Raw genomic sequence first — 24,054 nt, 5'->3', positions numbered from 1 at the left:
AATTGATTGTAGAAGTCCAGTTAAATCTGCTAGGTTAAAAAATAAACAGTAAAAACATCATGGAAATTTAAAATTTAAATAATTTAGTCTATAATAAAATATGGAAAGGGGGGTAGAGAAAGACCAGGTTAAAAATTTTGATGACCACAGAGAGAAAACTATTGCTCTTTATTAACATATCAGATGTAAGCATATTTTTATTTACAAAGTAGTATGAGCTATAACTATTACTGCAAAATACCCAATTGCTATACGGTTGATTTCTTTGCTGTCCTGTTCATTTCTATGTATTAAAAGAAAATAAATAATATGGCATTATAGTCGCCTCTCCATATGTGTGGGTTTTGCATCCGTGGAGTAAACCAACTCTGGATGGAAGATATTCAGAAGAAAAAAATTCCACAAAGTTTCAAAAAGCAAAATTGGAATTTGCTGCATGCTGAGCACTATCTTTGAATCCACTTGAATGAAGTGATGTGTAGGCATTGTATCATTGTATTAAGTATTATGAGTAATCTAGAGATGATTTAAAGTATACGGGAGGATTATATATATATATATATATATACACACACATATATATGTGTGTATATATATGTGTATATATATATACACACACATAAATATATATGGGAGGTTATATGCAAATATTATGCCATTTTATGTAAGGGACTTGGCCATCTGCAGAGTTTGGTGTCCACAGGCGGTCTTGGAACCAATGCCCCATGAATACCACAGGACAATTGTATATCTGACTGGCCATGAGACAACAATATTATTTTGATACCTAAAGAATGACATGTTACTTTTAAATTACAGAAAATGCACACTCCCTAAGAGAGGGAAAAAAATAGGTTATCTAAGGTGTTTTAATATAGAGAGCCCTGCACTGTAGGATCTTGCACTGACGTCAATTAACTGTATCATTTAGTGTCTGTTCATCTGTGAAATACAATAATATCTTCCCTAAGTCTTTCATAAGGTTTCTAGAAAAATAAAATAAAATGATAAAAATAAAAATGTTTTGCAAGTGAAAAGTGCCATGAAGACATAAGGTATTACACTAAAATGTAGTGTGTGCATATGTATCTAATAGCTAACGATCCTTTCTGTGTCAGGCATAGTTCTAAGCACTTACTATATTAATTCATTTACTCTGTACAAACTCTATGAGATAGGTATTATTATCCCCATTGTACAGATGAGAAAACAGGCACAGAGAAGTTAAGTAGCTTCTTACAGATGGATAGCAGTGGAACCATAACACAAACTCAAACAGTCTGGCAGTCGGATCTGTGCCCTAAACCACTATTTTATATTGCTGATATATAATCTTAATATGTATATAACACTTCATTTCAGTAGACTACTAACCTGGTTGATTTTCCAATATTCTACAATCTGAGCTGCGCTGATATTCACCGCTTAAATGCCAACTGAATTCCTGACTGAAAGGGCAATAGTCAGCAATTTCTACTGAACCACCATAATAAGGCAAATCTTCTGTAGGTATCCCACTGAGTTCATCAAAGTACTACAAAAAAATTATTGGGAAGACAGGAGAGTATGAAACATTCTGTTAATCAAATCAAAGCCCAAAGGCAATTTACAGTAACGCTCTAAGGCTATATAACACAAGATACTATATTTTGAAGTTCCTATAGTTTTAGAAATAAGCACAGTGAGTAAATTAGTATAAATTAATTATTACATTGACAAATTTGACTGTTGAAAAAGGATGAAATAAAATTACACCAAGCAAAACGAAGAGTTTTAAGAGTTGACAAAAGACAAAACTAATGAATACAATCAAGACATCGTAAATTTAATGTATTTGAAGTGTTTTTAGGACACTTAATTCATGTTGTTTTGACAAAATTGAAAAAGTTAAAATCTGAGAAAATAAGTGAGATTGTACATAAAATACTTTGAACACAAAGGAGGAAGGTACCACATAGATATTAAAGATTCCACATTTTACACCAACTTGTTCAGTTATATTACTATGCCTAGATATACAGTTGCCATGTTATGGTGTCTCAAGCACTAGAGGGGTCATAAATATGTGTAGAAAGCTCAAAATTTAGCAGCTACCATTTTAAAAATGGTTTCTGAGATATGATTTCTGCCTAAAGGTTCCTTTGTAAATGGCAGGTGGAGCTGAGGCTTTTGAGAGATAGCCATGGCAACAAAATCTCTAATCAGAGATTCCAACTGGACATGTGGGACCATTTCCCTCATCTTTTAAATTCCATGAATCAAATTTTTCTCAAGCAGAACTTCCAAGTCTTCCAATTAATTGGATTCCAGAACCTAAGTTATTTTCTTTAAATAATTTTGTTTTTTGCATAAATTAGAGGAATTTAAGCAGGAAGATTTGGAATCAATTAGAAAGAAATACAAACAATTTTAAAATAGATCAAGGCAAACATTCCAAATACCTCCTGCCATTATTACAAGGTATTGGTAGTAACTAATTGCTATGAATTAGCACATTAAGCTGTAAAGAAATAGAGGAATTCTTGTTTTTTCTAACTTATGAAAAACAAACAGGTCTTATAAATTGAAAAACTTAAGAGAATTCACTCTTCATGGGCTGGCCTGTGGCTCACTCAGGAGAGTGTGGTGCTGATAACACCAAGGCCACGGGTTCGGATCCCATATAGGGATGGCTGGTTAGCTCACTGGGTGAGCATGGTGCTGACAACACCAAGTTAAGGGTTAAGATGCCCTTACCAGTCATCTTTGGAAAAAAAAAAAAAAAAAAAGAATTCACTCTTCTAATTCAAAATGGAGACTACTTTTTAAAAAATTGATTCCTAAAACTGTGCCCAAAACAAGTGTTACCTGATACTCTTGTGGTAAAGGTTTAGGAAACTTCTGCAAGTTACACACTGCAACTGCTCTCTGGTCCTGTCTGCAAGTTAACTGCAATGGATTACTTCTGAGCGTGTCACAGTAAGGGCTCAACATCTGCCTCCTGCACATGAAGATAAGCACCATGGTATCAAATTTTAAAGAAAATATTGTGAGTCCATTACAGAGCTTGTCTTTTCAATTATAACATCGATATATTTTAATAGTTTATAATTCATTGCTGAATCTGGTTATAAAGTTATTTTTCAAGAAGTAAAAGGAAATGTTTAATGTAGATGTAGAAGATTAATGCTAGAAGCATTCTAACATTATTTCACTGTTATTAAGTAAAATCCCCCAGTTAGTTGGTTAGAGCACAGTGTTACAACCCCAAGGTCAAGGGTTCAGATCCCCAAACCAGCCAGCTGCAAAACAAACAAACCTTTATTTATCTTTCTTCACTTTTGCAAGTAAAATAGTTCTGCAGACCTGCTTTGCTTTTATTTATTTATTTTGGTGCTGGCCAGTACAGGATCCGAACCCTTGCAACATGCTCTAAACAAGTGAGCTAACCGACCAGCCCCACTTTTGCCAGTTGCTTAGAGCACGGTGTTATAATAACACCAAGGTTAAGGGTTCGGGTCCCTATACTGGCCAGCTGAAAAAAAAAAAAAAAAAAAATACAGATCCTGGTCTAAAAATACAAATCTTCATAATTAAATAGGGCTGGCTGGTTAGCTCAGTTGGTTAGAGTGCAGCCTCATTAACACAAAGGTCATGGGTTTGGATCCCACAGTGGCCAGCCACCCTCCCTCCAAAAAATCATCATTAGAGTCTCAAAAGCAAATGGAGGTGATGTCCCCTCTGCTCTGCAGCTACAAAGATTGAAATTTTTCTATGCCATAATCTAGTTTAAGGAGTCTTATCTGACAATTTGTTAAATTGAAAACATTCGCAAGACAATCTTCTTTTCCTGTGCAAAATGAACATTGTATGAATATTCCTAATTGTTACCAACTTGTTCTGTTCTCTGTTAAATCTAGTCCTGGGTGTATAAATTGAAAAAAGGGGTTTTGTAAACTCAAAAGATATCAGAATCTGTTGCATTGTCCTGTAAAAATAACCTTCAAATAAACCTGTAATTCTGATGTCATCAAATTGATAATTTATAATCTAAAAGTTATCTGAATGTCCTAATAGTAATGTTATAAGTGAAACCGCAGTATTTCTAAATAATAGAAATCCTACTAAGACTGGTGTGCCAAATTGTAATAGGAACACTGGTATTTTTCCACTTCTCTCACATGTTTGTCAAGGAAAAAGGCCTCTATTAGATTTCATTTTTAAGAAAGATTGATACTTGACTCATTTAAATTAACATAGTATATAAAAAAAACATATTTAGGGAATTAGAGCTTCTTAAGATAAAACATGTAAAATACCTACAACAGTCTTCAGTAAACTTAAAGCAGCACAGTGTGACAGGAAAGGAGAAGTCTTGAAGTCATCACACAGGTTTGGGTTCACATATCCATGCCAGCCACTTATTTGGTATTTACTTAAATTTCCTGAGGCTCAACTACAAAAGCACTCAGTGCTTAGGACATACAAGTTACTCAATAAATATAATTTCCACTGTCTACACTATTTTTATGAAATTTTCATATAAGGCAATTTTATAACTTTCCATGATAAAATTTTCAAAGAATATGACCAGCATTTCTTACTCAGTCACTTTCTTAATACCATGAAACTAATTTCCTTTTTTCTCTAAAACAAGAGTACATTACACTTACCTTAAATTAATAAAAAAAAAAAAAATTGTGTTTTGGCTAAATAGAGAGAAACAAAGAAGTTAAAACTTAGTGATTTAAAAAACTCCAAAGTCAGAGCTGTTCAAGATGCACGGCCTACAAATTATAGAGCAGCATCATCCAATAGAACTGTCCGCAATGATGGAAATGTATATCTGCACTGTGCAGTACAGTAGCCACTAACCACAGATGGCTATTAACCACTTGAAAAGAAGTGAATTTTAAATTTTATTTAACTTTAATTCATTAAAATATAAATTTAAATAGCCACATGTGGCTAGTTGTACCAAATTGGGACGTGCAGCTCTAGAGCCAGTATTACTGTCAAATGAGCTAGGCAGATGGGTAATTTATTAGTTTTAGTTGCTTCAAAACATAGAAAGAACCTTATTTTGAGTGTGCATAGATTCAACTGATTCAAAATGAGTATGGCTCTGTTCAACCAATACCTTCTCATACTAGTTTTCTAATAACAGAGAAGGAGAAGAGTCACAGTTGATGAAGCCCAGAGGTTAAGCACCAGCCTCTGTGCTCAAGCAGGGTCACACTGGAATCTCTAAGATAACTTAGGAATATAGCCAGACTGAGCCTGTGGTACCAGAAGATGGCTTCTGTCTTTTAAATAATTCTGGGCTTCAATGTTTTATAAGTGGGACATTTGGATACTTATGACAGGGGTCAGCAAGCTCAACTCTTGGGTCAAATCTTGCCTACCACCTGTTTTTTATTTGCTTGTTGTTCCCACAACCTGTTTTTATAAAAAAGTATTTCTGGAATATGGTGATGGCCATTTGTTTTGTCTCTTGCTGTACAAAAAGCAGAGCTGAGTATTTGGGGCATAGACTGTAACGGCCCTCAAAGACTGTAACAACTCTGAAATATTTACTCTCTGACCCTTTACAGAAAAAAGTTTGCTGATATTGGCTTATGATTCAGAGGACAGGAGGGAATTCAGGGGACCCACCATTTTAGTTTTTAAAAATGAGGAAGAGGAAATCCCCTTCTGTTTTTGACATCTGTAGGGACTACAGTGACATCTTATTTCAATCACGATAGTGCTAATTTGCATTTTCTCTCTGTTTCTTTCTAGAGGTTTGTCAATTTTATTGACCTTCTTAAAGAACTTAAAGTTTTTCCGCTAATGTCTTCTATTGCTTTTCTGTTTTCAAATTCATTGATTTCTGCTCTTTGTCATATCATTCTTTCTGCTGATTTTGGGCACTCTAAACAACTAAGCTAACCAGACAGCCCCTTATATTTAACTTTTATTTTGAGATCATGTGGTGAAAAATATACAGAGATCCTACCTACTCTTTAAACATGTGTGTTTAAACATGTGTTTATCTACTCTTTAAATATGTGTATGTGTATACAAATACGCACACACATAAATTTTCACCCCAAACTTGGATACTATGTATTTTTAAAAAGCTTGCTAGGTCATTATGATGCGTATACAGATTTGAGAACCACTATCCATAAATACCTTTAGTTTCTTTGATCTTGAGTCAACATTTACATCTTTGTTTATGTGTGCATTCTCTGAAGAAAACAATAAGAATGACAGAGATTGCAAAAAATTTGTGAAATATGTAAATTTATGAATTATAAGCTAAACAGAAATCTTTATGGCTCTGGGCCCCTCACTGTGGATTCTTTTTATATAAGATTAAAAACAATACTGCAGCTACTTATTATGATATTATTACCAAGCACCTGTAGGTGTTTTTCCACATATTTTGAAATTGAACTGCTCAGACCACAATTTTGAAAATAGTTGACATTTTAGGCTTAGGATAAACGAAATCAGAAATGAATTGTGTAATCAAAGACATTGTGAGGAAATGTATTCTTACTTCTGTCTCTGCTGATCAATCCAAAATTTACAGCTCTTCCTGACAAAGTCACAGCCCATTCCTCGGCCCCAGTCTAACTTCTCAGCCATGCTGTAATTTGCTTTATACCAGCTGTGGAAATAATTCAAAGCACTTTTTATTGCTGTCATTTTAAAAGCAACTTTAGCATAGCAATTACAAATCTCAACAATGAGCAAATTAGGACCTTAAAAAAGACTTTGGAGGCCATGACCAGAGGTGACCATTTACAAAGCCTGTGCTTCAGAGGGATTGCTGCTAGAGGGATCACTGTAGCAGGGACTGGGTAACCAGTCGTATGGTTAAGGTACTTTTTATATTTGGAAAACAAAACAAACATGTTTCCATTGTAATTTTCAGAAATGATAGAAGTCACAGAGTAGAAAGTAGTTACAATGTGAGACAAGGGGAATGAGGACCAAAGAAACAGAAAGAGAACGTAGAAAGAGAAGTGAGCACAGTGAGGAAGAAACAGTGAAATTACTATTTGGCTAGCCTTTACCTAATCTGATTGGACCTAGTTGGACTTAGTTTCCTGTTCTTCTGACCTTGAATCTGTGATATTCTATCAATACAGCTCCTGTTTATGACTGAACATTACACCATTATAATAAGACAAATGAATACTAAGTTCAATACTTTTAAAATGCTCTAATTTCAGAAAAAATAAAACATTGATTTAATTTCCTGACAAATTTAATCAAAGGCAGTGAGCCTACTCTTACTAGTTTTTCTTCATTCTTAGGGACAAGATTAGTTAGCAAAAGTTATAAAATTATACAAAATAGTTTCTTTTGTGTGTGTATGACCGGTAAGGGGATCGTAACCCTTGGCTTGGTGTCGCCGGCACTGCACTCAGCCAGTGAGCACACCAGCCATCCCTACATAGGATCCGAACCCGCGGCCTCGGCGCTAGCGCTGCTGCACTCCCAGCGCCGCACTCTCTCGAGTGAGCCACAGGGTCGGCCCATACAAAATAGTTTCTAACTTGTATTATGTCTTGTCCTTTTAGCATTACCAAAACAGTAAATAAAACTAAGACTCAAAGGCTGGGAAATGATAAGAATCATCCCTTCCACTCCAGCCACCTTCCCATGAAATCACACAAAAGCAGAAATATGTGATATATCATCTTCCCAATGTTCTCCACTTTCAAAGAGCAGAACTCTCTTGCTCAGAGGGAAACTGAAGAAATAAATCCCAGTACTCTAATACCAAAATACCTGCAACCTCTGCAGGTACAATGTGAGTGACATTAATTAGCTAACTTGGTATTACAGCAAGGTTAAGTTATCCAGATAGAAATTATCCCTAATCTTGCATACTAGCAGTAATTTATTACTGCCTAGGTTAGGAAGTCCTTAGCCCTACAGATAAAATGTAAAGTAATTAGATCCCCCCCCTTGGGAATTACAATATTTAGAATATGTTGATAAGAGCAAGGCATAGTGTCAGCACTGTGCTAGTCAATCACCAGGTAGGCACTTCAGCTACATATCATGAGACCTTTTTGATGATCTTTTCTTTGCAGCCCTTCTTGTACCATCAGTCAACAGTTAGTAAGCAATTGTTATATACTAGGCACTTTGCTAAATGCTGAGGTTGCAATAGTGAATAAATAAACACAACTCCTCCTCTCATGAAGATTATAAATTAGTGGGGAAGACAGATATTAAGACAAAACATTTTAAGCGTGATGAGTATTCCAAAGGAGAAGTATAAAGTCCTAATAGGAGTATATTAATAGAGAAACCTAAGCTAGCCTGGGGGAAAAGTTTTTTTCTGAGGAAGCAACTTTAAGCTAAACCTAGAAGGATGAGCACGAGTTAGTTGAGGAAGCAAGCGAGCATTACAAACAGAGGGTTTCCTAGTGGTATCAGTGAGTTGTGAAACCAACTTAGAGGATCTTGATTAACATTTCTTTCTTTCTGTCTTTTAAAATCAGTAGAACAGAAAAAGGAACTTCACTGTAGGTAATAGGGTAAATATTATTTCTTGAGACTGGTTCAGTTTTATATGTAATGCTAATACTTGGCACTTACAATGTGCCAAGTACTGTATTAAAGGCTTTACATATATTAACTGAGTTAACCCTCATAAAACTCTATGAGATAGGTATTAGTTATGTCCTTATTTACAGATGAGGAAACTGAGGCAAAGACACAAGTGGCAATGCTGGGATTTGAATATATGGTGTTCGCTTCAATGTCTGTGTGCCTTTTTAAAAAACGGAGGTATAATTCACATACCATAAAATTCACATTTGTAAAAAAACGGAGGTATAATTCACATACCATAAAATTCACATTTGTAATGTGCACAATTCAATGCTTTTTAGTATATTCACAAGGTTGTGCAACCATTACCATGATCTAATTTCAGAACATTTTCATCACCCCAAAAGAAACCATATACCCTCCCATCCCCAGCCCCTGGCAACCACTAATCTACTTTCTGTCCCTATGGATTTGCCTATTCTGAGCATTTCAGAGAAATAGAATATGGCCTTTTGTGTCTGGCTTCTTTCACTTAGCATAATGTTTTCAAGGTGGATATACATGTTGCAGCATTTATTAGGACTTCATTTCTTTTTTATTTTTTTCTTTTTCCCAGACTTTATTTAGAGCAGTTTTAGGTTCACAGCAAAATTGAGTAGAAGGTACATAGAGTCCCTATATACCTCCTATCTACCCACCCCACCACACACTCAGAAGCTCCTCCACTATCAACATGCCTCACCAGAGGGAATATATTTGTCACAATCGATGAACCTACACTGACACATCATTGTCACCCAAAGTCCATAGTTGATGTTAGGGTTCACTCCTGCTGTTTTACATTCTATAGGTTTTAAAAAATGTATAATGACATGTATCCATCATTACAGTATCACACAGAACAGTTTCAATGCCCAAATAATCCTCTGTGCTCTGCCTATTAATCCATCTCTCTCCCACTTACCCCTGACAACTACTTATCTTTTATTGCCTCCATAGTTTTGCCATTTCCAGAATGTCATATCATTGGAATTGATTAGTATGTAGCCTTTTCAAATTGGCTTCTTTGACTTAGTAATATGCATTTAAAGTTCCTCCATGTCTTTTCATGGCTTGATAGCTCATTACTTTTTAAGTGCTGAATAATATTACATTATCTGGATGTACTACACTTTATTTATCCATTCACCTATTGAAAGACATCTTGGTTGCTTCCAAGTTTTGGCAATAATAAGTAAAGCTATTACAAATATCTGTGTGCAGGCTTCTGTGTGGAAATAAGTTTTCAATTCATTTTGGTAAATACCAAGGAGCATGACTGCTGGATTGTATGGTAAGAATATGTTTAGTTTTGTGAGAAACTGCCAAATTGTCTTTCAAAGTGGCTGTGTCATTTTGCATTCCCACCAACAATGAATGAGAGCTTCTGTTGCTCTACATCCTTGTCAGCATTTGGATTCGTCAGTGTTTGGGATTTTTACCATTCAAATGCATGTGTAGTAGTATCTCATTATTGTTTTGATATGTAGTTCCCTAATGATGTTGAATATCTTTTCATATGCTTATTTGTATATCTTCTTTGGGGAAATATCTGTTCAAATCCTTCACCCATTTTTAAATTGGATTGCTATTTTACTGTTGAGTTGTAAGGGTTCTTATACATATTCTGGATATTCGACCCTTATTAGACAGATGAATTGCAAATACGAGTATTTTCTCCAATTCTGTGAATTATCTTTTCACTTTCTTGATAGTGTTCTTTGAAGCACAAATGTTTTCAATTTTCACGAAGTCCAATTTTTCTATTTTTTCTTTGGTTGCTTGAGCTTTTGGTATCTTATCTAAGAAATCATTGCCTAATCTGATATCATGAAGATTTACACCTATGTTTCCTTCTAAGCATTTTACAGTTTTAGCTCTTATATGTAGGTCTTCAATCCATTCTAAGTTAGTTTTTGCATATCATGTACCATAGGTATTCATTACTTTGCATGCAGATATCCAGTTGTCCCAGCATCATTTGTTGAAAAGACTGTTCTTTTTCCATTGAATGGTCTTGGCACCTTTGTCAACATCTGTGCTGTTAGTCACTATAAATGTATGTGTATACATTGGTCATGACGTATTTCTTACTTGGAGAGACACTATGCCAAAAAAACTTCTAAAGGACACTGTGGAGAATGTGTGAAGGCCTTCGGTCACTTAATATGCATGGAGACAGACTTTGAAAAGCTACCATAGTAATCCAGGCAAAAGATAATAGTGACCTGGATAAAGGCAGTGGTGACCAAAAAAGTAGGCAGACTCCAGGGTACTGAAGAGCTAAAAATCATCAAGATTTGTGATTGATTAAATGTGAGAGATGTGGAGAGAGATCAAGGATGACTCTCAGTTTTCTGGATGGATGAATGATAATGTCGTTTACTGGGAGAAGCAACGTATTAGTTAAGCTACACTGAAGTCATAGATACGAAAATTAATTTCTATGTCCATAATTCATAAGTATAGCCAGATATTTAGAAAAATCTGATCTATGTTGCTGCTGTATTGCCTCAGAAAATCAAAAAAAATGCTTTAAACTTCACTGGTACCATGATTTCACTAGTGATTCACACTCCACAGTGCTTCCATTTCCTACCATTCTTTCCAATTTTATCAATTATAATTCTGTACAGAGTTTTCCCTCATAAACCAGGGCTAATTTTTTAACCCAGAAATATAGTTTGTAACAATAAAGATAAGATAAATGGTTAATTCTTTCCTTTTAACCGCCAATTTTTTAAATAAAGAGTTTGTGCCCTGAGTATTTTCAATGATGTCCAGTGATTAAAAAAACTAAAAAAACTAGCATTGTTTACAAAAGGGTTGTTAAACAGGGCAGTGGGATGACTCATGCTGGCCACTGCTTATTCAGAGATAAAGGAGGAAAGGGTTATAATGGCACTAAAAGGAATCCAATGTTTTGATAATTTCTGATTTTTTTTCTTCTCAAAAAAATGAATTCCCTAACTTGGTCTACTGAAAAGTATAGAAGCAATGACAACCCAGTAGCAATGAACACAGTGACTAGATTGTGGTTTGTAAACATTATTCTCCATTAAAAGGAACCAATGATCCCTGAAAGACTGGCAAATGCGCAGATCTAGGATACAGCATGTGCTGATCAGCCTGGTACATCTTGTCACACCAGAAAGCAAGGAAGACTATCAAAAACTAATGAGTCTTGTCAAAAGGAGTCAGAAGCCAACAAAGAAAAATACTCCTATTGGCTAATGATAGGGCAATATGAGCATCAAAAACCATAATGAATACAACTGTCTGAAGCATAAGGAAAGCTCTAACTTCATAACACTGAAAGAGAAAGAGAAAGCCCTCCTCATGAAAAAAAAATTGTTTCAAAAAATCATTGGACATCATTGAAAATACCCATGGCACAAACCCTTTATCTGAAAAATTGGAGGTCATGAGTTTGGATCACTGTACTTGCCAGGTGCAAAAAGATAAAAAAATTTTTTTAAAAAGTGAAAAATTGGCAATTAAAAGAATTGGGCTGGCTGGTTAGCTCAATTGGTTAGAGCACAGCCTTATAACACCAAGGTCATGGATTTGGATCCTCGTACCAGCCAGCAACAACAACAACAACAACAACAAAATTATTTAAAAATCACAAAATAAAAGAACATAATTAACTATTTGTCTTACCTTTATTGTTACAAACTATATTTCTGGGTTAACAAATTAGCCCTGGTTTATGAGGGAAAACTCTGCACACAATTACAGTTAATAAAAGTGGAGAGAATGGTAGAATTAGAAAAGTACCATTGTATAAACCCTTAAAGAATTAACTGATTTGGAAAACAATCATTAATGGATGAAAAATTTACACAAAAGGTTGATGGAGAACTTTGAAATGGAGGTAGCAGGCAGTAACCATCTGAATGCACTAATCAATCACAGTATGACCACAGTGTGAAAAGTAGACATTGCATGCACTCAACATCACTTATGAAGTAATCTTGCAAGTAAACAAATAAGCTAAACCTGAATCTAATCAAGCATCTAGAGCTAACTTCTATTTACAAGAAATACAGGAAAATGTAGAACAAAGAAATATACTTGTGTAAGCAAATCTGGAATTTGGGACATTCTTTGGACAACTGACCTGGTTCTGCAATAAATTAACAGCATGAAAAACAGTGTGCAGGGACTGCTCTAGACTAAAACAGTTAACAGATGTAACAACTAATCAGGATCTTATTTGGATCCCGATTTAAACAAACCAGTTGAAAAAGAGATAAAGGGGATATATGATTATGAACTAGGTATTAGATGATATCAGAAAATTACTGTTAATTTTCTTATTGCTATTGTCCATATTTTTGGACTCATGCTAGAGCATAAAGGGGTGAAATGACTTGATGTCTATGATTTGGAAAATAAAAGAAAGAACGTTGCAAATATGACATCTTAATTACTTTTGAATCCAGTTTACAGGTAACATGGTAATGATAATTTCTGAACTTCGATTTCTCTACCTGTAAAATGACTTGTGTTCTCACTCCTATTCTTTCTTCCTGAATTAATGGACAGTGTGGTGTCTCTTCTCCCATTCAAGATAATTATGTCTTGATTCTCTGGATCTCACCCATCTTGCATTCTCAGGGAAGAAGCTACATTAATAATACCCTTTCATACCCATATCTTCCTCTTTCTTCTAAGCAGCTTGGCCTGAGAACTTATTAGTCTCTTCCATTTTTATTAAAGCTGTTTTCAGGGTCAACAATGACCTCTATATTTTTAAAGCCTTCTGCCTATTTGACCCCCCAGAAACTAAGGTAATGTCAACAATTTTTGTGGTGTTAGTAACACCACTACCACTGATTTTCAAATTTGATTCCATTTTCAAATGTTCCTTCAGGCACTGTTAGAGCAAAAGGCAATAATGCTTCAACTAAAGCAGCTCTGCTTTTATTTGTTTAATATGTAGGGGTTCTGTAAAAGATTCTATTTAAAAACAGTATTTCACTATTTTTCCAGAAAATTTGACTGCTTTAAAAACCAGGAACCTCTGTACTGGCCAGCCACCGAAAAAAGAAAAACACCATAAAAAATAAAAATTAAGGGCCGGCCTGTGGCTCACTCGGGAGAGCGTGGTGCTGACAACACCAAGTCAGGGGTTAAGATCCCCTTACTGGTCATCTTTAAAAAAAAGATAATAATAAAATAAAATTAAAATTAAAATTAAAAAATTGAAACAAAACACAACCAGGAATCTGTACATCACCAGTTTCATTTACAATTTAAAAACTTATTTAGATTAGTCTTTCCTTCATATTAGCATGGCCTCTGTTTATTAGAAAATAAATCTGTACCAGCCAGCCACCCTAAAAAGAAATCTCCTAACATCAGGGATTTTGTTCTATTTGTTACTATACCGCAGGACCTCAAACATTTATTGAATAAATGAATGAAGCTGGTATAGATAATGGACAGTTAACTACACAAGATTCAAAGAATAAGCAAATTTTACTTCAGTGTAAACTGTCAGCATTTTCTTAAGCTATAATCTTAACATTAATTTCATTTGAATAAGCAATTCTTATCATATTCTCACAGCTGTCTTACCCAGTGTCCTCCATTAACGCCAGAGTGATTCGAGAGAGGACTCGGTTCTGGGTGTGAGAACCAGTCATTGCTTCATTCTGAAAGTCACCAACAGATTTTAATTAGAAGAAAGGATTCTTTGCAACTTCCCCAAATTTCTGTGATTCCTATGATGTTTACGTAAAATGCTTCAAATGTGAGAAGCTGACGAAATATATAAATGCTCTTTAAAATGGCTAGTCTTAAGCTTAAAGTGAAATCTATTTTCTGCTTCAAATGTCTCCATTATATACAATTTCCCTGGAATGGTAGGCAACTGGCATTTAGAATTCTGTGGCAAAAAAAAAAAAAAAAAGAATTCTATGGCAAAAATGAAGATAAATATATGGAAACAGAAATACTGTAAAAATATTATACTCTTTAGGCAAAATAAAGGGCATGGTTGAGACCAATGTCTAGATAATTTGGGGTTGGGGGAAATACCTGTCTGAATTACACAGAAAATACTTTCAAAATCCTCAACTTTGTGCTCACACAAACATACACTAATGCAAAACAAGTATGACAGAATCATGAGATCAAAGGATTCACATGAGGGATCTAAAATATCATCAAGATCTGCTATCTACCCACTATTTTAATACATATCATAAAATTCCTACCAGGAGGTCACCTAATGGTGGGGACTTCACTGCCTTTTAAGGGAGCATATTTCATCTTCAGACAGCTCTGATCTTTGAATGCTTACACTGAACATTGGATGGTCATCTCTAGTACTTTACTACCAAACTTAAAAAAAATTTATTATTTAATTAAAGAAAAATTTTTAGTACTACCATCCTTTTAAAGAAAAATAGTTCAAGGACACAAAGTTGATTTCTGAGAAAGGAAGACATTGATGAAATTATTACTCTTAGGTCTTCTTTTTTTTTTTTTTTTAAAAAGATGACCAGTAGGGGATCTTAACCCTTGACTTGGTGTTATCAGCACCACACTTTCCTGAGTGAGCCACAGGCCAGCCCCACTCTGAGATCTTCTATCAAAAATTACATAAATATTCTTTTCTAGCCCATCTACAGCTTTCTGAAGGGAATCACTTGAGAAAATTCTTTAAAGAAAATAAAGAAACTGAAATTCCCATGGGAGGAATAAATGTATGTATCATCCATAAATTTCCATCACTGCTACTTTGTGGTCTCCTATATAAGAACAGTAAGCACAAACATTAATTTCACTCTTTTTGTAATTTTACTAACTACAGTCATAATGTGTGTAAGCTGCAATCATCTAACCAGAAATTCCACTTCCATGGGTTTATCTTTTCTCTTTCTATGTAAAGAAATCTGACCTTGGGTGAACTTTCTAGTTCTGTTCCCCTGGAAACCTAATAAAGGTGGAATATCAGCTGTTACCAGGCAGCAGTACTGAAGGAAAAAAAGACCTCCTGATATGCCTTTGGACTTGGGATTACTGTAAATGAATATGAATACTTGCTGGTAAGCCACAATTTGGGACTTCCCTGTGTGCAGTGACTCTTATGGGTATGTCCCTTATAGGGATCTGACAGTTACATTTATGGAACTGTTAAAAAAGATATTGGTTCCTCTTGGGGACAGTATTTTTAAGCCAGGCTGGTTCTCACATTCATTTTCTGTGGTCTTGCACTCCTGTACTTGGGCTGGAGCGGGTGGGAGAGAGGCTAAGATGATAGTCCCTAGACTGCTGTGTGCAGCACAAGAGAAAAATGCCTGACTCTACTGTGCTGGCATGGTGTATGTTCTTTCTAATGTGCTTTTAAGGGAACCTTTGTTTAATGTAGCCTGTTAAAGTCTTATGAGTTTGATTGTTTAGTTGAACCTAAGAACATCTGATAGGGCTGGCAGGTTAGCTCAATTAGTTAGAGAGTGGTACTGATAACGCCAAGGTCCACAGCTCGATCCCTGTACCAGCCAGATGCCAGAAAAGGATTAAAAAAAAAAAAAAAAAAAAGAACACCTGATGAAATACCTCCCTTGGAAGGCATTGGAGATAAAAATAAGATGCTCATTACAACATTTTTAAAAATAAAAAACATAAAAAATATTAACACAGGCCTTTTACGTTATATTCATGATACAATACTATGTAGCTATTAAAAAATGAGTAGACCCAAGAATACAGTCTATTCTGCTAAAGCATGTGTTTCTGCAATGTGAATGAGCTCACGTGAGATTAGTAAATTTAATAATAGATTAGTAAATTAGTGATATTAGTAAATATTAGTATATTAATAAATTTTAGTATATTAATAAATATTAGTATAACATGGAATCATGTTGGTTCATAATGACTTTTCCCCGGATATTAATATTTTACAAAGAAGCAATAGCTGCTAAATACAAAGTACACTAAGAGAGCTGATCACAGAGACAGAATGCTGTACTGTGTATAATGCTTGTTTACTCCATCTTCTTTTTCTTGGCTAAGCATGGCTAAGGCTCTACCTGGAAGTGTTTACTGCATAGTTCTCTTGAATCTTTGTACAATTTACCCTCGTCCCCACTACTCAGATTTACAATCACCCATCCAGTTATCATTGCTTATTGTTGTTATTGTTTTGTGTTGTTGGAGTGAATACAAGACTGTACTTATTGGAAATTTGATGTCTTTTTAAAAACTGAGCTAGTAGTTTTAGTATGACTTACTCTTTTTGTGAGCACTATAGGTGCTTATTTTTCCCATAAATCTTCCAATTTTGAAGAAAGAAGTTTTTTAGGAAAGCATACATTGCATTACAGTAGCGGCACCTGCAATGCCTTGGAGAGATGTCTAAGATATATCATTAAGTGAAAAAAGTGGCATAAATGTATGAACCCATTTTTGAAAAAACTGTGTGCATGTATGTGTGTGTGTATATATATACATACATACACATATAACATAAATGGAAGGATATACAAAAAACTTAAATTGTGATTACATCTGGAAAATGGATCTGGAAAGCTGAAGGAGAAAAGGAAGTTTTTAATTTTTTACTTTATAACCTGTCTGAATAACTTTTACAATGACCTGGAATTACTTTTGTTAAATAGAAAATGTCTAGTAAAATTTTAAAATAAACTTACTTCCAATAACCGCTTTTCCCAATGGTTGAGCTCAGTGCCCATACCACCTTGATTTTCAAGTTCCATTCCCTCTAAAATTGGGCAGTTAAAATGTTTTCGTGCTTCATCCTAAGAATAAAAAAAACCCAAAAAACAAAATATGTATATATATACCCACAAAAAAACCAGTAAGATTATGGCACTCTTTATTTATTTATTTTTTTCTTTTGTGACCGGTAAGGGGATCGCAACCCTTGGCTTGGTGTCGCCCACACCGCGCTCAGCCAGTGAGCGCACCGGCCATCCCTATATAGGATCCAAACCTGCGGCCTCGGCGCTCCCAGCACCGCACTCTCCCGAGTGAGCCACGGGTTCAGCCCAAGATTATGGCACTCTTTTTATCACATGGATATGATAAAGTAAACATTAAAGAATTACTTTGGTGAGAAGAGAGAACTTCTGTTAAAAATATGGTTTTTATATAATTAAATAAAATGTTTTGATGCTGTCACACTCTTCTTCACTAGAGAATTACTATTTCTCTTAATATATTTTTCTGTCTATGAAGGTTTTTGCCTTTAATTCACTTGTATTTTTAAAAAGTTGTAAACTAGTATGATCACCACTTATAACTCTTGTGTAAACAATTTAAAACAATTTTTATTGTTGTCAATTTATAATTGTATATATTTATGGGGTACAAAGTGATGTTATGATTTATGAACACAATGTGAAATAACTGAACTAATTAATATATCCATTTTCTTATTTTTACTTATTTTTTGTGGTGAGAACATTTGATATTTAGTCTCAGAAATTCTGAAATGTAAAATACACTATTATTAACTATATTCACCATGCTGTGTAACAGATCCCCCCAAAACCTTATTCCTTCTGTCTGAGATTTTGTATCCTCTGACCATCAACGCCCCATTCTCCCAAACTCCCAGCTGATGTAAGCACTATTCTACCTTCAGTTTATGAGTCTGATTGTTTTAGATCACACATGTGATATTTGTCTTTCTGTGCCTGGCTTATTTCACTCAACATGTTTTCCAAAGGGCCGAGCCCGTGGAGCACTCTGGAGAGTGCGGCGCTGGGAGCGCAGCGCAGCGACGCTCCCGCCGCGGGTTCGGATCCTATATAGGAATGGCCGGTGCACTCACTGGCTGAGTACCGGTCACAAAAAAGACAAAAAAAAAAAAAAAAAAAGCCCTAAGTCATGGAAGCATTTGGGCCGGCCCGTGGCTCACTCGGGAGAGTGCGGTGCTGATAACACCAAGGCCCCGGGTTCGGATCCCATATACGGATGGCCGGTTCGCTCACTGACTGAGCGTGGTGCTGACAACACCAAGTGAAGGGTTAAGATCCCCTTACCGGTCATCTTTTAAAAAAAAAAAAAAAACAAAAAACAAAAAAAAACATGTTTTCCAATCCCATTCATGTTGCCACAAGTGACAGAATTTTCCTATTTTATAAGGCTGCATAGTATTCCATTGTGTATATATACCACGCTTTCTTTATCCACTCATCTGATGATGGACACTTAGGTTGATTCCATATCTTGGCTATTGTTAATAGTGCTGTAATGAACATGGGAATGCAGGCTTCTTTTTGACAAACTGATTTCAAATCTTTGGGTAAATACCAAGAAGTGGGTTTGCTGATCATATGGTAATTCCATTTTTAGTACTTTGAGGAAACTCCATACAGATTTCCATAATGGCTGTACTAATTTACATTCCTGCCAAAAGTGTACCAGGATTCCCTTTTCTCCACATCCTTGCCAACATTTACCTTTCACCTTTTTTATAATAGCTATTCTGACAGGCATATCTCATTGTGGTTTTAACCTGCATTTCCCTAATGATTAGCAATGTTGAGCATTTTTAAAATGTATCTGTTGGCCATTTATATGTCTGTCCTCTTTTGAGAAATGTCTATTTGAGTCCCTTGCCACCCCCACCTTTTTTTTATAGTTTTTAAAAAAGTTTATTTTTATTGATTATATATATTTGTGGGGTACAGAATCGAATATCAATATATATGTACAATATGTGGTGACCAAACCAGGATAATTAGTACACTCATGTTTACAAAACATAATCAATCTTTGTGACCCTTTAGTTTCTCACCACCCCCTTCCCACCTCTAATAACCAGTTCTTTTTTTTTTTTTTTGAAAGTTTAATATGTTATTGTGATTGTTTATTTATTTTAGCTCCTACTTATGAGTGAGGATGTGTGGTATTTCTCTTTCTGTGTCCGGCTAATTTCACTTAATGTAATTTTCTCCAAATTCAGCCATGTTGCTGCAAATGGCAGAATTTCATTCTTTTTTATGGCAGAGTAGTATTCCATTGAGTGTATATACCATATTTTCCTTATCCAGTCATCTGTCAATGGATTTTCTGGTTGATTCCAACTCTCCTCTATTGTAAATAGAGCTACAGTAAACATGGGAGTGCAGGTATTCCTTCAACATGATGATTTCCATTCCTTTGGGTGTATACCCAACAATGAGATTGCTGGGTCATATGGCAATTTTATCTGTAGTTGTCTGAGGAAACTTCATACTGTTTTCCATAATGGCTTTACAGTCCCACAACAGTGTAGGAGTGTTCCCCTTTCTCTACTACCTCACCAGCATTTGTCATTCTCTGTCATTTTGATAATAGCCAGTCTAACTGGGGTGAGATGATATCTCAGTGTGGTTTTGATTTGCATTTCCCTGATGTTGAATGATGAACATTTTTTCATGTGTCTGTTGGCCATTTGTATATCTTCATATGAGAGATGTCTATTCAGCTACTTTGCCCATGTTTAAATCTGGTTACTTGTTTTCTTACTGTTGAGTTGTTTCAGTTCTTTATATATTCTGGATATTAATCCCTTGTCAGATGCATAGTTTGCAAATATTTTCTCCCATTCTGTAGGTTGTCTTTTTGCTCTGTTAATTGTTTCTTTTGCTGTGCAGATGCTATTTAGTTTGATATAATCCCATTTGTTTTTTTTCTTCTGTGCCTGTGCTTTTGGTGTCATATTCATAAAATCTTTGCCAGTCCTACTTCCTGAAGTGTTTCCTCTATGTTTTCCTTTAGGAGTTCTATAGTTTCAGGTCTTATATTTAAGTCTTTAATCCATTTTGAGTTGATTTTGGTAGATGGTGAGAGGTACATGTTCAGTTTCATTCTTTTGCACATGGATGTCCAGTTTTCCCAGCACCATTCACTGAAAAGGCAGTCTTTTCACCAATGTATGATCTTGTTGTCTTTGTCAAATATCAGTTGGTTATAAGAATGTGGGTTGATTTCTGGGTTCTCTATTCTGTTCCATTAGTCTGAGTGTCTGTTCTTATGCCAGTATATGCTTTTTGGTTACTATAGCTTTTGTAGGATAGTTTGAAGTAAGGAAGTGTTATGCCTCTGGCTTTATTTCTTTGCCCAGAATTGCTTTGGCTGTTCAGGGTCTTTTGTTGTTCCATATGAATGTTAGGATTGTTTTTTCTGTTTTTGTGAAGAATGTCATTGGTATTTTGATAGTGATTGCTTTAACCTGTAGATTGCTTTGGGTAGTATGGACATTTTCACAATGTTAATTCTTCCAATCCAAGAGCATGGTATGTCTTTCCACCTTTTTGTGTCCTCTTTAATTTCTTTTAGTAGTTCTCATTGTAGTAGATCTTTCGCCTCCTTGGTTAAATTGATTCTTAGGTATTTTATTTTTTTGGTGACTACTGTAAATGGGCTTGCTTTCTTGATTCCTTTTTCTGCTCATTTGTTATTGGAGTATAAAAATGCCATTGACTTTTGGGTGTTGATTTTGTATCCTGCAACTTTACTGAAATCATTTATCTGCTCTAAGAGTTTTTAGGTACAGTATAGGTTTTTCTATTTATAGGATCATGTCATCTGCAAACAGGGACAGTTTGACTTCATCCTTTCCAATCTGGATGACCTTTATTTCCTTCTCTTGCCTGATTGCTGTGGCTAGTACTTCCAACACTATGTTAAATAGGAGTGGTGACAGTGGATCCTTGTCTTGTTCCTGTCCTTAAGGGAAAAGCTTTCAGCTTTTCCCCATTCAGGATGATACTGGCAGCAGGTTTGTCATATATGGCTTTTATTGTGTCAAGATATTTTCCTCCGATACCTAATTTGCTAAGAGTCTTTATCATAAAGGGATGCTGAATTCTATTAGATGCTTTTTCTGCATTTATAGAGATAATGATATGGTTTTTGTCCTTGATTCGGTTGATGTAGTGTATCACATTTATTGACTTGTGTATGTTGAACCATCCTTGCATCTCTGGGATGAATCTCACTTGATCACGGTGTATAATTTTTTTGATGTGTTGCTGCATTCTGATTGCTAGTATTTTGTTGAGGATTTTTATGTCTATATTCATCAATGATATTGGCCTGTAGTTTTCTTTATTTGTTGTGTCTTTGGCTTTGGAATCAGGGTGATTCTGGCCTCATAGAATAAGTTTGGGAGAATGGATTCTGTTTCAGTTTTTTGGAATAGCTTGAAGAGAACTGATATTAATTCCTCTTTAAGGGGTTGGTGGAATTCAGCAGTAAAGCCATCTGGTCCTGGGCTTTTCTTTGTTGGGAGACTGCTGATTACTGCTTCAAACTCATTGCTTGTTATTGGTCTGTCTGTTCAGGTTTTCTATGTCTTCTTGGTTCAGTCTTGGTAATTTGCATGTGTCAAGAAGTTTATTCATTTCCTCCAGGATTTCAAATTTGATGGCACATAGTTATTTGTAGCAGTCTTTAATGATTCTTTGTATTTCTGTAGTATCAGTTGTAATGTCTCCTCTTTCATTTATGATTTTGGTTATTTGGGTCTTCTCTCTTCTCTTTTAGTTAGCCTTGCTAATGGTTTGTCTATTTTGTTTACGCTCTCAAAAAACCCACTTTTTGTCTCATTGATCTTTTGTATTTTTTGGGGGGGTCTCTATTTCATTTAGTTCTGCTCTGATCTTAATTATTTCTTTTCGTTTACTAATTTGGGGGTTAGATTGTTCTTGTTTTTCTAGATTGTTTATTTGAAAACTTTCTATTGCTTTTTTTTTTAAAGAGATGACTGGTAAGGGGATCTTAACCCTTGACTTGGTGTTGTCAGCACCACACTCTCCCAAGTGAGCTAACTGGCCATCCCTATATAGGGTTCTGAACCTGTGGCTTTGGTGTTATCAGCACCACACTCTTCCAAGTGAGCCATGGGCCAGCCCAAAACTTTCTATTCTTTTGATGTAAGCATTTATGGCAATAAACTTCCCTCTTAGTACTGGTTTTGCTGTATCCCACAGGTTTTGGTATGATGTATCTTTATTTTCATTAGTGTCCAAAAATGTTTTGATTTCCTGGTTAATTTCTTCTAGGACCTATGGGTCATTCAGGAGCATGTTGTTTAATTTCCATGTGTTTGTATAGTTCCAGAGTTTCATTTGTTACTGATTTCTAGTTTTAATCTATTGTATCTGAAAAGACACTTGAAATGATTTAAATTTTTAAAAAATATGTTGAGAATTGATTTGTGACCTAACATATGGTTTATCCTGGAGAATGTTCCATGTGCTGATGAAAATAATGTATATTCTGTAGTTATTGGATGAAATTTTCTGTAACTGTCTGCCAAGTCCAGTTGGTCTAAGGTGTAATTTAAATACTGTGTTTTTCTGTTGATTCATTGCCTAGATGATCGGTCCAATGCTGAGAGGTGTGTTCAGGTCCCCAACTATTATCACATTGGGGTCTCTTTCTTAAAATCTAATAGTGTTTGCTTTATATACTGGGTGCTCTGGTGTTGGGTGCATGTATTTACGATTGTTATGCTTTCTTGCTGAATAGATCCTTTTATCATTATATAATCGCCTTGTCTCTTTTTATGATTTTTGGTTTAAAGTTTATTTTATCCAACATAAGAATAGCTACTCTTGCTCATTTTTGGTTCCCATTTGTGTGGTATATCTTTTTCCATCCCTTCACTATTAGTCTGTGTGCATCTTTACCAGTGAGATGAGTCTGTTGAAGACAGCATATACTTGGGTCTAGCTTTTTAATCCAATCAGTCTGTGTCTTTTGAGTGGGAAATTTAATACATTTACATTTAGGGTTGTTACTGAGAGGTACTGTCTTACTCCTGTTACTTACCGCTTTTCCTGTGGTTGATTTAAATACCTTTTGTTCCTTTCTTTCTCTTATTATTGTTTGTCTTCAGTTTTTATTGTTTTTTTGAGGTGGTATGGTATAGTTTCTTTCTCCTTCTTGTTTGTATATCTGCTCTACCAGTGGTCTTTCTAGTGTATTCATGGTGGTGATTATCATTTTTCTGTGTTCCAGGTGCAAGACTTCCTTAAGAATTTCTCGTAGAGCTGGTCATATGATGGTGAACTCCCGCAGCTTGCGTTTGTCTGGGAAATACACCATTTGCCCTTCATTTCTGAAGGACAGCCTTGCTGGTTAAAGTATTCTTGGTTGGCAGTTTTTTCTTTTAGTACTTTGAATATATCATTCCAGTCTCTTTGGGGTGGTAGAGTTTCGGTTGAGAAGTCTGCTGTTAGTCTGATGAGGCTTCCCTTATAGGTGACTTGACTCTTTTCTCTTACTGTTTCAGGATTCTCTCTGTCTTTGACTTTTGACAGTTTGACTACAATGTGTCTCAGAGAGAACCTTTTTGGGCTGAATCTGTTTGGGGACCTTTGGGCCTCTTGGATCTGGAAGTCCATATCTCTACCAATACCTGGGAAGTTTCCTGCTATTATTTTATTGGATATGTTTTCAATGTCTTTCCCCTTCTCTTCCCCCTCCAGAATACCC

General features: G+C 35.3%; 1 protein-coding gene across 2 annotated transcripts in view; it reads right to left on the bottom strand.

Moving 5' to 3' along the window:
* Positions 1-24,054, bottom strand: part of LMLN (leishmanolysin like peptidase) — a 76,405-nt gene that overhangs the window by 17,061 nt on the left and 35,290 nt on the right. The window contains exons 10-14 of one of the 2 annotated variants that reach the window (XM_063113303.1): positions 17,250-17,357; positions 14,167-14,243; positions 6,527-6,637; positions 2,848-2,980; positions 1,375-1,534 (exon numbers count right to left, since the gene is read on the bottom strand). In XM_063113303.1, the coding sequence (XP_062969373.1) occupies positions 1,375-1,534; positions 2,848-2,980; positions 6,527-6,637; positions 14,167-14,243; positions 17,250-17,357 (589 nt within the window). The remainder of the gene's footprint in view (positions 1-1,374; positions 1,535-2,847; positions 2,981-6,526; positions 6,638-14,166; positions 14,244-17,249; positions 17,358-24,054) is intronic. The other variant, XM_063113304.1, reaches the window with a different exon arrangement.

This window comes from Cynocephalus volans, chromosome 1 (genome assembly GCF_027409185.1).
Source record: "Cynocephalus volans isolate mCynVol1 chromosome 1, mCynVol1.pri, whole genome shotgun sequence".
In the NCBI taxonomy this organism is placed as follows: domain Eukaryota; kingdom Metazoa; phylum Chordata; class Mammalia; order Dermoptera; family Cynocephalidae; genus Cynocephalus; species Cynocephalus volans.
The sequence above is the reverse complement of the archived record's forward strand: the minus strand, read 5'-3'. Positions and strand labels throughout refer to the sequence as shown.